The sequence below is a fragment of the Petaurus breviceps genome, unplaced genomic scaffold (genome assembly GCF_028583685.1).
Source record: "Petaurus breviceps papuanus isolate PSGF00001 unplaced genomic scaffold, PetGlider_PUasm1.0 179, whole genome shotgun sequence".
In the NCBI taxonomy this organism is placed as follows: domain Eukaryota; kingdom Metazoa; phylum Chordata; class Mammalia; order Diprotodontia; family Petauridae; genus Petaurus; species Petaurus breviceps.
In genome coordinates, this window is record NW_027185779.1 from 9,292,395 (window position 1) to 9,306,999 (window position 14,605).

The window sequence follows — 14,605 nt, forward strand, 5'->3', positions numbered from 1 at the left end:
ACACATTGCTTTATGGTCACTGTTATCTCTATGGGAGCATACAGTTTACTGGAACATAGCATCTTAACCTCATAGCAGGTAAAACAGAGAATTGTGTGGGTTATTGTAGCAGGTGGTAAGACAGAAGTCTCCATGGGGACATGCCTCAAAGCTCAAAGGAAAATGTAATAAAAATAGAAATAGCAAATTGACATAAAGTTCATGACTGGTGAAGTACTCTGCTAAGTTTGGGAATACACATTGAAAAAGCAAGATAGCCCCTGTTCTCAACGAGCTCCTAATGAAGGTTTCATCTAGAAGTCAGGTGGAAAATTCCCCTGGTCCTTAGAATGCAGTGGCAAACAGATGTCAATGTTTCTTTTTTTATGTCATCACACCACTGATAAAATCATATCAGTTTCTAATAATGAATCTTTTGACAGTACCAAGGTCTTTGGTGACAAGGGCTTTCTTTTCTGGGACTTCAGAAGCTGTGGTTGTAGAACCTGTTAGAGCAGTTGGCCAGGTTTCATCTCCATATTGGTTGCTTCTCAGGATGATGGTGGGGGGCATTAGTCTGGAAGCAATGCTTATCCTGAACCTCTTGGGTTCAGGGTCCTTCCATCAGGATCTAAGGAGAAGTGGTGGTTGTGGTGATAATGGCTAAACTTGCCTGAGATTTCTTGCCTCCTGTCTATCCATCAGCATGCCCTGCTGCTTCAACCAGACTGGCTTGCTGACCCTCTGGGTGGCAATTCGTAAGAATGACCAGCCATTTCTCTAAGTAGTTGCTTCCCTGGATTGACAGTTCTGAGGCCTGGGCTGGAAGCAGGACCAGTCACTTGGGAATGCTGCCATTTCTAAGACAGCCTGTTGGTGGCCATTGCTCAGCAATTATAGCTTGTGGTGATTAGGAAAATGGGCTCTTCCTCCACAATGATCACTCCCCTCACTGATGACTTCAGGGACTGGGCTGGAAATAGGTCTGATGGTTTTGTTGGGGCACTGCTATTTCCAATACTCTTAGGTTCAGAGTCCTTGGCTGTTACCCTCTTGGTTTGAGGGAAGATGGACTCCAAATATTGTTTCTGGTTTGACTTCCCTGGCACGTACTGCCTGCTGTCTCCCCCTCAGGGTGCCTTGTTGTTTCAGTAAGGCTGGCTTGCCTGTCCTGTAGGTGGAAATTGGCACTTGAACCACAAACCACCAAAGCTTAACAATGAATATATTCAGAACATTCACCAACCACTTTGGCAGACATTAACAATAGAATAAGGAACAATTTAAAAAGTCACAGCTGAAAATGCTGTCACCAAGCCCATACACTTAACTCTTACTTGAAAAGCTAAAGGGTCATCATCTCACAGATAGCTGTTTGGCTCAAGGTGATTCTAAATTTTTCTAAATCCTCTAGGATATCCTCAAAACTTACTGGATGTTTTTTGGCTGGGAGTGGGGTGGAGTAAGGCATTGGAACCATACCACCTCCTGTGTCTTCTGGATTTACGAGGTCCTACCTGGATCATCTTCTACATTCTTCCCTTCCCAGTAAATGCTAAGCCAGAGTATGTGTTAAGTCAAATCCACATCCTTATGGCATGCTGAAGGACCCTAGAAGCTACTCCAGTATCTACTAATGTAAGCAGGGACTATTCTAATGTGTGACCCAAATTTCTAGGATGTAATCTAGTTCTTGGTAGCCTGGCCCCCTTAGACTGTAAGCTCCTGGAGGGCAGGGACTGTCTTTTGCCTCATTTTTTGTATCCCCTGCCCTTAACACCTGGGCACCTGGCACATAGTGGGCACTTAAATGTTTATTGATTGATAGATTGACCTTAAACCCATTAGTCATATTAGCTCAGGGTTCCTACATCCTCAGTTTTTAGAGATACTATTTAAACTCAATTTAGAAATTTTTTAGTTTAATTTTCAATAGGCAGTCAGGAAGTACAGAAGTTGTATGCTTAAATATATTCGATACTGCTCACAAAGCTTTCTTATTGTTATGCTCTCAGATCAAGCACCCAGTCACATGAAATTTCATTACAATTATCTTCCAGAAATCTATAAATACCTCAAAATACTTAGCTACCAAGAGCAAGGCTTGAAAGAGGGTGTAGTATAAAAGAGAGAGGTTATGAAAACACTTAAAAGCTGGTTAGAGGCAGCAAGGCAAGCATCATGCCCCCTTTAGATTTGCAGCAGGAAGCAGACATGGCCTGAATACAAAGCAAAATCAGCCCAGCTTTGCAAGTCCTACCAGCACTTGAGGGTCAAAATACAGTGGCAGAAATGAATTCTGAGACCGACTGACCCTCAGCAAACCCTGAGATTTCCAGCCCCAAGCATGTAGATGTGAAAAATTAGCATCTTGTTAGGAATGGAGAATATTAAGTGGGAAAGTATCATGTCAAATATAAAATAAGGTTTGGTAGTAGCGGAAAATTTAATTAAAAATGAAAAGTAAAAGCAACAGAAAAAAACTATTTAGATATTTAGAGATTATATATTCAATTGGCTTCTCTCAAAAGTACATGAAAACCAAGAGAACAACTTATACAATAATGGAGAAGCAAACAAATCTGTAAGAACTATGATTACTACAATGACCATTTCCAATTCCAGAGTACTGATGATGAAACATGCTAACCATTATAGAGAGATGATGGATTTAGTGTGCAGAATAAGACATAAATATTGAGAGAATTGGTTTTGCTTGGCTATATATATTTGTTAACAGAAATTTGTTTTTCTTTTCTTTTCTTATCCAATAAGGTGAAAGTGGGAGGGAAAGAAAATAGATTTCTGTTGATTTTTTTTAAATAGACAGTTGGGGGTAATATAGATGCAGGATATTTCAGGCACTTTCAGATTAAGTCATTATACTATTTGTTTTATTTAATTACTTTATTATATTTACTCTCATGGGATAAGAATAATCTGTAAATATTTGTAATAGAAAACCAAATCAATAAAACTTTAAAAAAGTATCTGTGATTAGGAGTTCCATGACTGACAATTTCTATTGCATGAATGAGGATTCCTTACACATGGACAGATAGTTTTTCTCTTATTGATGGATATAATCATGATATTTTATTTTAGTGAATATAATTGCAATGATGGGTAGCCTGTCCTAGTGATGCCTACCTTAAGATCAGACTTAGGTTTAGATTCTTCCTCTGATACATATTGTTTAATCCTGGGGGAATCCCTGATTCTCCCTCTATTCCAAGCAACTCTAAAACTCCAAGTTGCCATATCCATATATAGACTCCACAAAACTGAAGAAGTCACAGGGGCCTACTCTCTTCTACAGTTAAAACTAATGAAACAAAAATCTTGGATGATTGATTTCAGTCAGAATATGCAAAATCCACAAAATAAAAAGAACCACATTATAATTCTATTGACTAAAATGCATATTCCTGGAGAGGATTCTGGAAAGATGGCAGAGTAGGTCAGAAAATTCCAAGCTCTCAAGATTTTCCCCCACAAAAGAGTTAAAATAGCACCACAGGGAGAACAAAGTGTGGGTGCAGATAAATAAGAATAGGGGTATAGCAGGGTTCTCCTGGGACATTTTGAGAAGATATGAAGAAAAATCCCAGGATGAGTTTTGGTCCCTGTGGAAAGTAAGCACCTCTGGTCTATGTTCTATTTTAACCACAAGCAGCAAGTCCTGGGATTAGTTGATTTGAGAGGCTGCCTTGGCCCCAGACACAGGAACTTTTACAACCCAGATAGTGAGGGGAATTGGGCATTTGAATCCAGGAAGATCTAGGGAACCTCAGCTAATAAGGAACACCGGATCCAACTATTGCAAAGGGCAGAAGAGGTGTAAAGGAACCAGCACACACCTGGTGTGTGCACAAACAGTGGGGTAGAAAGCCCCTGGCTGTGGGCACTTACAGCAGGTTGAAGGTTTGGCTTTGCTTCTAGGCTGGAGGGGAGAACTGAAGATCTGGGGCAAGAAGCACCCTTTCCCATACCCCAGGGCTAGAGGTGATTACAAAAATTAAGCTATTACCACAAAAAAAAGCCCAGGCAAAGGAGAAAGACTCCAACCACAGAAGCCTATTATGGGAATAGAGATGACCGGGTTCCTCTTCAGAGAAAGATATTGAAGGAAAGAAACCCCTAAAGAGTAACATCAAATGGTCACCTGCCCAAAAAGAATTCACAGAAGATCTTAAAAAAGACTTTACAAATCAAATGACAGAAATGGAGAAAAAGCAAAAAAAAAAAAGAATAATCCAAGAAAAACAAGAAGGATATAAAAGGAGTCAACCAATTAGAAAAGGAGATCCAAATATAAAGGAAGAAAATCACACTCTGAAAATTAGGATTGGGCAAAGTGAAGCCTGTGAAATGATAGGAGATCAAGAAATGATTAAACAGAATACAAATAATGAAAAAATAGAAGAGAAAACGAAACATAAGAAAAACAACAGATTTGGAGAACAGATCAAGAAGAGAAAATATAAAAATAATTGGACTAACTGAAAGTTATGATTAAAAAAAAGAATCTTGATACAATAATACAAGAAACAATTAAGGAAAATTGTCCTGAAGCATTAGAATAAGTGGGGAAAGCAGAAATAGAGAAAATATGTCAATCACCACTGAAAAGAGATCCTATGAGGAAAACTCATAGGAATATCATATTCAAATCATGAAGCTCACAGCTCTTCTAAATTCAGAAGAAATAAAATGGTAAGGGCATAGGGAGGGGAGAGAGGACAAGTAAGGGATCTTTAGAGGGGAGGGTGAGGGAATAGGTAAAATAGGGGTATAGAAGGGTGTTTAGATTTATGGTAATGGGAAGATAGGGGAGGGATGCTTGGAAAGAGGTAGACATGTCATAGGAGAGCAAGGTAGTGGATAAAAAGTAAAGTAGAGGAGGCAGAAGGGATAGGAAGCAAGAGAAATGCACATATGTAAAAGCAAATATCAGGAGTAGAGTAGGTTTGGGAAAGTATATGTCTGTATATGTCTCTCTTTCCATATATGTATATGTGTATGTATATATGTATAGCTATAGAGAAACATATATAAACTTTATTGTAGCCCTCTGGGGGGTGGGAGAGGGTATATATGTATATTTACAGCTATAGAGAAACATATCTAAACTTTATTGTGACATTTGTGAGGGACTTTGGGGGGAAGGAAAAAAAGAACACAGTGAAAAAGTGCACAGCAGAGAACAAAAGAAAGCTTACAAGGAAGCAAAGATGGGCAATTCTCAACACAATGAATATTATTATCATATCTTGAAATGAAAATTTGTTACATATTTTGAATCCTCTCTTATGTTCTGCAATGCACACGACATTCTTTTTTTTCTTTCTAACTTTGTATCTAAGTTTATGATATGTTTTGGTTCCTTTTCTCTTGTCTATATTTCTGTTCTGGCATTTTAGTCTAAAATAAAATTTTAAAAAGATACATATGCCTGTACTGAGAGGGAGAACATAAAACATGAATTCCAGTATCCAGAATAAAAAAAAATTGCAGAAACCTTCAGAAAGACAGAGCAATCCAGACATACCACTAATAAAATCACAGATGAAATCCCGAGGGGAGATTTTAAAAGCTTTCTAAAAACATACTCACTGAAGATATGCCTGTGGCTACTTGATTTACCATGATTATGGGAAAAAAATAAAAGTTTTTTTTTCTAGAAAAGATTAAAATCAAAAGGAAGATGATACCTTAAAGATATGAAGCCTCTAAATAGTTATAGGATAATGTATTGTTTAGCAAATGGCAATAGAAAAGGTAGGTAGCAAAACCAGAATAAAGCAGTATTTAAAATTTCTTTTTCACCATTCCCAGCCCCCAATACTTTGCTTTTTCTTGAGCAAAGTTGTTAAGGAGACAAAGACAAATGGAAAATGGGCAACTAAATTGATAAGCAAAGCCAAAGAAAGGTGTACAAAGCAAAAGGCTTTTCCCTCTCTTTTCCCCTGAATTATTTGGTTAATTTCCTCAATTATCCACTCCACTTCCTACAAGATGACAGGGACAGGCCAGGAGCATCCTGGATATTTAGCTAGATAAGGCAGGGGAAAATGGCAAAAAAAACCAAGATGGGATTCCCCATAACTTCATTCAAAGCTTAGCTCAAGTTACTTTTTGTAGAGGGCCTTTTCTGAGCTCCCTAATTGCCATCATTAACCAATATTATTTCCTACATATTTTTGTATTGATTTAACTGCCTTAATGTGTTTATCCCAGGAAAAAATAAGCTCCTTGAGGACAGAGACCCTTTTGTTTTCGTCTCAGTCTCCCTAGCTTCTGGCTTTGTGCCTTTCACTTAATAGGTGCTTAAATGCTAATTGAATGAATGAATGAAAGTAAGGTAGACTCTCTTTGATGCTTTTTATAAAAAGCAGTAAATGATAGGGGCACAAAAAGTGCTTTTGTGTAAAGGAAGAATTTTGTCTTATTTGTCAAAAGGTGTGAGACATAGCCTTTGTTATGGATGGACATTTTGATGCCTCATCAGTTAGGTTTTTTTTTTAATATAAACTTTTAGAATACACATGTGAAGAAAAGCAATTTTCAAGAGGGATTATGAACAGTTTTGGAAAGAAAATGATCTGTGATGTGACTTTGAGGACTTGAATCTCTTTGACAAAAATGTGGAATGATTCCTCACTGGTGTGGGGAAAATGTTATATAGAAATAATGTTATAAAGAGGCTGAGAGAAATCTTTTACTTATTAAAATCTAGAGAAAAGTGAATATGAAGAAACAGAATTTCCAGAGAACCACAAAGGGAGACTACATGGGGGGGAGGGACTACAGAAATGCAAAGGATGATGGTAGTTTAGCTAATCTGCATATAAATATAATATAATGGCAAACATCATATAGTATATATTACATTATGTTATATGTATTATGTCTAAAGAAGATAAAACTAAGAAAATAAGTAATCATATAAACATTTGGAGGATGAAGTACTGATTGGAAAAGGACTATCAGTATCCTAGTAGAAATGAGAACTGTGACATTTTACTCAAAAGGTCTTACTTTTTACAAGTCAAGAGGACCTTATTTTAGTCATTGAACGAAAAGTACTCTAGTAAGAAAACAACAGGGGGGCAAGAGAAGTCAGTGGCACTTCAACAATTACAGTCAGTTGAAAGAAGGTTTCAGCACAGGGATTCCTGAGTGGTTAGAGAGAAATAATGGATCTGCCAAGTACTCAGTTGACTAAAAGCTTTTGACCTTCATTTCACTTAGAGCTGCAGAAAGGAGAGGTTTTGCTTAAGGGCTTGTTGCTCTCTGCTGCCACCTCTGGCTTGAGAAGGAAAAGCAGGGCCTTAGAGTTTTTGTATCGCCCCGCCAGGAGCTGTTTCCAAGCAAGCTCTGTTCTGATTGGACAGTGCTCCATCCAGGAAGTGAATAACTGACAAGGCTGGTCTATATGATCTTGAGGTCCCTGGTTTGATGAGCCTGGCAGTTAGTTGTCTGGCTTAAAGAGAATTACAATATATATTGAGTTAATACTTTCTAAATACCTTTTCAAGGCTAATGAAATGGTTAATTAATTGAAAGCTTATATTATGTTCAGTAGAGACAGTCTGAAGAGTTGTGAAGATCCACAGTTAGCTGTTTTCTGGAGTGTTGCTGCTGCTGTTTGTCCTTAATTCTAGAAGAGGACATGACATCAGGGAGGTGATGCCATGACTTATGGCCATTGGACCCTGGGGTGTAGATGTTCCTGAAGGGACCGCACTTCAGAGATGCAAGTTGTCTCAAGCATATGAACTTCCCCCTTTAATATTTCCATACCAGGTTCTTAGAAGTCTGTGACTGTTTCACAGTTGTGTGCTTTGATGGGAGAATGGCATCCAGACATATATGTGTATTATGATTTATTATTCATGTATCTTATTTAATATAGATGTATCTGTAGTCCTTTTGCCTTATGCTGGTTGTATAGATAAAAAACACTGGAAAGGGGTTAAAGGGCTAGAGTGGTAGGTAGGGGAAGTATATTTCCCCTCAAGAAGGTTAACCCAGTAGCCAAAGAGAATTTCAGTTTGAATGCCTACTGGTGGTTTTTCTCTGAGAACTTAGACCTGGTAACATGAGAACAGGTTGAAGGAACAAGACAAACTTAGAGAAATGGGGTGTCTCACACACTTAGGTAAAAGATGTGAAGCCCCAAAATACATGTTGTAGGGTATTTAAATCCCATCTTGTTTACAAACCCCATTTATAGCATATAAATGTACATATACACATATAAACACATATGTATGTATATGCGTATACATACATACATGCACACAATCACTTGTGGGAACATTGGAAGAGACCAGTCATCCATCCTCATAACATATGGGCTTCATGGTAATTCACATTAATCATAATGGGTGGGGAAAATGGTCTGTATGTCTTATTCTTGCACTACTGAAATGTATTTTATATTTAATTAAAGAATAGATAACATAAGGTGAATAGTAAGGCATGGATTGCTTCGTCCTTATGTATTAATCAGTAAGCATGACCTATTTCTTCATAAACACATGTTATTTTTCACTCAGATCTGAATTCATGTTTTTATTTTCATCCAGGCAAACAAGTAGATATTGTGAGGAGAAAGAAAGAAGAAATCCTAAGTCTTTTTATTGACATTTTGGGAAACTTGTCAATTTATTCATATTATGTTACTTATGCATAATTAATGTTCTGAGATTCACTGTTTTGGAATTCTATATTGCATTTGTTGTTAATTTCAGTACCAGTTTAATGAACTTGGCAAAAAAATTATATTAAAGCACTAGAAGTGGGATTTGAGGAGTAAGGAACAAAAGAAAAATATACTAGAAATGATGCTACTATCTCAGGGAAATGCCTATGGCTTTAAATAGAGGACATCTCTATTTAACTCATCTCTAGTTGTACTCAGAAACATAAGTAGGAATTATGGCACCTGAAGCACATTCATTTGAGCCAGAGGCAAGGTGTGGGCAGAGGATGATTCACTCTGATTATGTGAAAGTCTGGCCATGATTTGCATGACTTGGTTGATGACTGAAAAGAATACTTAGGGGGAAGAGGTAGAAGTGGCAAACTGGGGTTATTTGGCATTGGGGGGAAGATGGATCCCAAGAGAGGGGCATGACCCTTGGGTCTGGTGCTGTGTGGTACATGTCAGAGTTCCAAAGGGCAGGAAGCATACCCCCAGAGGTGAACATTCTGAGTTATTGTTGTTGAGTTGTGTTATATCCAACTCTTCATTTCTGCATTTGGGGTTTTCTTGGCAAAGATATTTGCTATTTCCTTCTCCAGCTCATTTTACAGATGAGGAAACTGAGGCAAACAGAATTAAGTGACTTGCCTAGGGTCACATAACTAATAATTACCTGAGACTGAAATGGAACTCATGAAGATGAATCTTCCTGATTCCAAGCCCAGTGCTCTATCCACTGTGCCACCTAGCTGCCCAAACATCCTGGGACAAATACCCATCTTTATTATAAATTTGGTAGTGCTAGCTATCATGATCATTATTTTGATTAGAATATGGTCTATATTCTTTTCCCCAAATATGGATTTAAATGAGACCTATAGTGATACAATTTTTTTTCAGTTAACATATTTGTAGTTATTTCTTAATAAAAACATTTGTTTTAGGGAGATAGTTCATATTTAGGGATGGTTTATTTGGAACAATACAGTATTTAAAGTAGGCTCAAAAAAGTGTGGGCAGGTAGGTGGCATAGTGGATAGAGGACCAGGCAAAAGTCAAGAACACTCAATTTCATGAGTTCAAATCTGGCCTTAGTTACTCACTAGCTGTGTGACCTTCGGCAAGTCAGTTAACCCTGTTTGCTTCAGTTTCCTCATCTGTAAAATGAAGAAATGGCAAACCACTTTTGTATCTTTGCAAAGAAAACCCCAAAAGGGGTTATGAAAAGTCAGACATGACTGAAAAATTACTAAACAACAATGAATTTTAAAAAAAGTATTATGAACTAAGGCAAACAAGTTTTTGAATGATTCAGATATAGGATAGAATTGATGTTCAGAGAATCTCAAATTAATCTTCAATAGCATCAAACTCTCAGTCTCACAACTATTCCTCTTCCACAAGCATACTCTGAGTGTAGTTTCATCAAAAAGATGAAGAAAGGGGGCAGATAGGTGTTGCAGTGAATACAACACCCTCCCTGGAGTCAGGAGGACCTGAGTTCAAATCTGGCCTCAGACACTTAACACAAAACTAGCCATGTGACCTTGGGCAAGTCACTTAACCCCAATTGCCCTACCTTACCCTCTCCAAAAAGCAAAAAAAAAAAAAATGAAGACTGTACACATTGATTAGGCTACAGTGAGTGTATTTGTAAAAAAATTTAACTATGACCAATGAGTGATTTGTTTTGAAAATGGCAGCCAAAATCCCAGTATAGGTAGAGGGAAATGACAATTTTACGTTTTAATGAGGACCTTATCCAGTTCAATATCTTCATTTTACAGGTAAGAGAATTAAAATCCACAAAGATTAAGCTATTTGTCAAAGATCATATAGATTATAAGTAGAAGCACCATAGTCTATCAATTCCAATTCCAATCCCTGGGCCAATTCCCCAGGCATCCCATCATCTTAGTTACTTTATTAGAAATGGAGGGACTATAAGAACATATATTTAGAATTGTAAGTGACCTTACTTATTTATTTCAGCCTCATTTCATTTGTGAGGATCCACCAATCAAGAGAGGTTAAATAATTTGCCCAAAGATATACAAGTAGTAAGAGGCAGAGTTGGAAATGGAAACCAGATCCTCTGAAGTACAGTACTCTTTCCATTACAACATGATGCCTCAGTTTTCTCATATGCCACATGGTAGTACAATCAGACCAGTTGGCCTCTGATGGTACCTTCAAGTTTAAAATCTATGGTACTATAACCTGAAGAGAGCCTGTTGCATTTAATGTTTTCCAAACCAACTAAGGGCAGGATTAAGTTGTACTAAATACTAACAGACTGTTGAAACTGATTGAGAATTTGTTCTTATGAAAGTAATGTACTAATGGCAGTAATGATTTTCTTCCTATGAGTAAATTCATGACGTACTAACCCATTCAACAATGAGTCACCAAAATATGTATTTTAGTAAAAATTATAGCAAAAAGAAATGTTTATTGCACTCTTACAGTTGTTCAGTGTTCTTTTTCTTTATTTTTAATAAGTTTTTATTGATGTCTCCTGTTTCTCATATCATCATAGTTATCCCAACTATCTTTCCCCCTTTCTCTTCAGAGAGCCACCCCATATAATAAATAACAAATAACAAAAAAACAAATAAAATTTTTTAAAGAGGAAAAACTTATTGATACATTGAAAAAGTCTGAAAGCATGTGTATTGTGTGACACCTGTGGATCTCCTACCTCCACCAAAGGATACACTGGGGCTGTCTTCTCATATCTCTTCATTCAAGTTATGCTTGATCTTTATACACTTTTTTACATTCATTTTTGATATTTTTTGTGTGTGGTTGTTCTTCTATTTACATTGTGTGTATTGTGTTTTGGCTTTGCTTACTTCGCTGTTGTATTAATTCACATAAATCTTTCCATGTTCCTCTGTATTCACCACACGCAACATTCCTCACATTGTAGTAGTATTCCATTACATTTATGTGTCACAATTTGTTTATCCATTCCCTAACTAATAAGTATCTACTTTGTTTCCAATTCTTTGCTACCACAAAAAGTACTGCTATAAAAATTTTGGAATATATGGGGACTTTCTTCTTATTGATAGAATCCTTGAGGCATAAGCCTAGTAATGGAAGCTCCAGTTCAAAGGATATAGATATCTTAATCATTTTATTTGCATCATTCCAAATTGCTTTCCAAAATTATTGCACCATTTTACAGCTTCACTAACAATGTATTAGTGTGCCTATTATTCCACAATCCCTCCAATACTGACTCTTGACATTTTTTTGTCATCTTCACTAATTTGTAGGGTGCAAAGCTTACCCTTAGGGTTTATTTGTTTTGCATTTTTCTTATTATTATTGATTTGGGGCATCCTTTCATGTGGTTGTGAATGTTTTGCAATTCTTTATTTGAAAATTTTTTGTTCATATCATTTGATCACTTATCTATTGGGGAATGGCTATTAGTCATATATATGTGTGTATATACATACATACACACAAATATGTTTGTTTTATATCTTGAATGTCAAACTCTTATCAGAGAAATCTGATATGAAGATTTTTTTCTATGCCACTGATTCCCTTCTTATAATAGTTGCATTAATTTTGTCTGTGCAGAAGCTTTTTGGTTTCATGTAATCAAAGTTATTTAGTTTATCTTTTTAAAATTACCTTTATCAGTTGTTTGGTTAAGGGCACACCTCCTACCCATAACTGTGAGGTTTATATGATTTGTTTCTCTTCTAATTTTTTATAGTCTGATCATAAATATTAATGTTATATATGCATTTAGGTTATATTTTAGAATATGGCATAAAGTATTGATCTAAGCCAAATTTCTGCCAGACTGGTTTCCAGTTTTCCCAGCAATTAAAAAAAAAAACTAAAATGGGAGTTCCACCCCTCCTCCTCAAGGTATTTTATGTTTTCCACTTTATCAAACACTAGACTATTGAGTTCCATTGTTTCTGATTCTATTTTTTTCTAGTGTGTTCCACTGATTTATCTCTATTTTTTTTTTTTGCTTTTTGGTGGGGGTAAGGTAGGGCAATTGGGGTTCAGTGACTTGCCCAAGTGTCACACAGCTAGTTTTGTGTTAAGTGTCTGAGGCTGCATTTGAACTCAGGTCCTCCTGACTCCAGGGCCGGTACTGTATTCACTGCGCCACCTAGTTGCCCCTATTTTTTTAAACTATTATCTGATGACAGATACTTTATAATATAGTTTGAGGTCTGGAAGTGCTTTTCCTCCTTCATCTCTACTTCTTTTCATCGTTTAACTTGATATTCTAGATATTTTCTTTTTCCAAATAAATCTTATTATTTTTTTCGAATTCTACAAAGTATCTCCTTGAAAATTTAATTAGTAGACTATTAAGACTGTAAACTAACTTTAGGAGTATCATTCCTAACCTAGCTTTAAAGGTTTATTGGTGTGTTTTCTTAACCTAAAATTTTTGCTCATATATTCTCCAAAGGCAATTCAGAAGCATCCCACCTTTTATTCCCTTCCCATTTCAAACAAACTTCAGTTAAATATTGATATCTTTGAGTTTAATTTTTCTTATAGGAACTTACCACATAGTTCTTCTGTGTCGAGATTGCTTAAAAAGATTGAAATAAAGGAAGAAAGAGACAGACAGACAGACAGATAGAGAGAGAGAGACAGAGAGAGAGAAGAAAAGAAACATGATTATTTCCTCTGGATTTTAATTTGGATTTTTGTAATATGAAACATAATAATTTTCTAGTCCACAAAAAGGCACTAGGTAACAATGCCTATTAGAGATACTCACCTACTGAATCCCAAATTGGTCTAGATCATATTAGTAATTAGCATGAATGGAGTTAGATTCTTTCAGGGCATAAATTAATTCTTGGGAATATTGGGAAAGCTGTAGTCGAGAAGGCATGTTTTTTGAGTTCTCCAGTTATTAGTTCTCCTCCTCTCCAATTACTTTGTACATGTCTGGTATTTACTTATATGTGAACATATCGCGCTATCTCTCCACCTTGCAGCTCCCCAATACAATACAAGTTCTTTGAGGATAGAGATTATGTCCTTTACATCCCTGGGATTTAACACAGAGGCACCTAATAGCAGGCACCTAATAAATGCTTGTTGGATTAATGCTATAGTTCATTCTCCTTTACAAAGTATTTTCCTAACAACAACCTTGTGAAATTTGCAGCACAATTATTATTATGTTCCATTAAAGATAAAGCAGCTTAAGCTTAATAAAGACTGATTAAGGTAGGAATAGAATCCAGGATTTTTTTTTTAACTCCTAGTCAAGAGCTCTTCCCATTATATCAGAATGGGTCTTTTAGGCAACAGAAAATTCAGGGGAAGAAAATGGTCTGGGGGTAGGGAAAGGTTTAAGAAAGGCTGTGAGACTTTGCATAAAGCTGTGCCATTATGACTCCTGGAATAAACACGGACTATTGGAATGGATCTGTGGGAATGATTTAGACACAAATCAAAGGCCCTTGGATACATCATTAATCTTCTCCCTGGTTTTTATCTAATTATACAAAGCTATAGAATGATACTTTAGAGCTCACAGAAGTTTTGTCATCAACCAGACTTATTTTACCTCTGAAGAAACACTCCATAACAAAAATCCTTTTACAGATGAGCATACTAGAACTCAGAAGCATTAAATAAATTCTCCAAGATCACACTACTCACTAGTCAGGGGAAAAGCCAGGCTCAGGACCTAGGTTTTCTTACTCCTAGTTTATGTTTTATCATTCTGACTTTCTGTCACAAAACAAGCAAAAAGACAAACGACAAAAAAGCAAATATTTCTGGCATTGAAGCTAATGCCATTTGTATCCTTTTCTCTTGTAAGAATTAAAATAAAAAAATAACTACTGATATTTATATGAAATTTTACAGAGTAAAAACTATTTTACCACTCTGTGAAACAGA

The 14,605-nt window shown here is 36.4% G+C and overlaps 1 protein-coding gene across 1 annotated transcript in view; it reads right to left on the bottom strand.

Moving 5' to 3' along the window:
- NECAB1 (N-terminal EF-hand calcium binding protein 1) overlaps window positions 1-14,605 on the bottom strand; it is a 238,226-nt gene that overhangs the window by 110,386 nt on the left and 113,235 nt on the right. Inside the window, exon 4 of the mRNA XM_069086671.1 lies at window positions 13,249-13,274. Within this exon, the coding sequence (XP_068942772.1) occupies window positions 13,249-13,274 (26 nt within the window). The remainder of the gene's footprint in view (window positions 1-13,248; window positions 13,275-14,605) is intronic.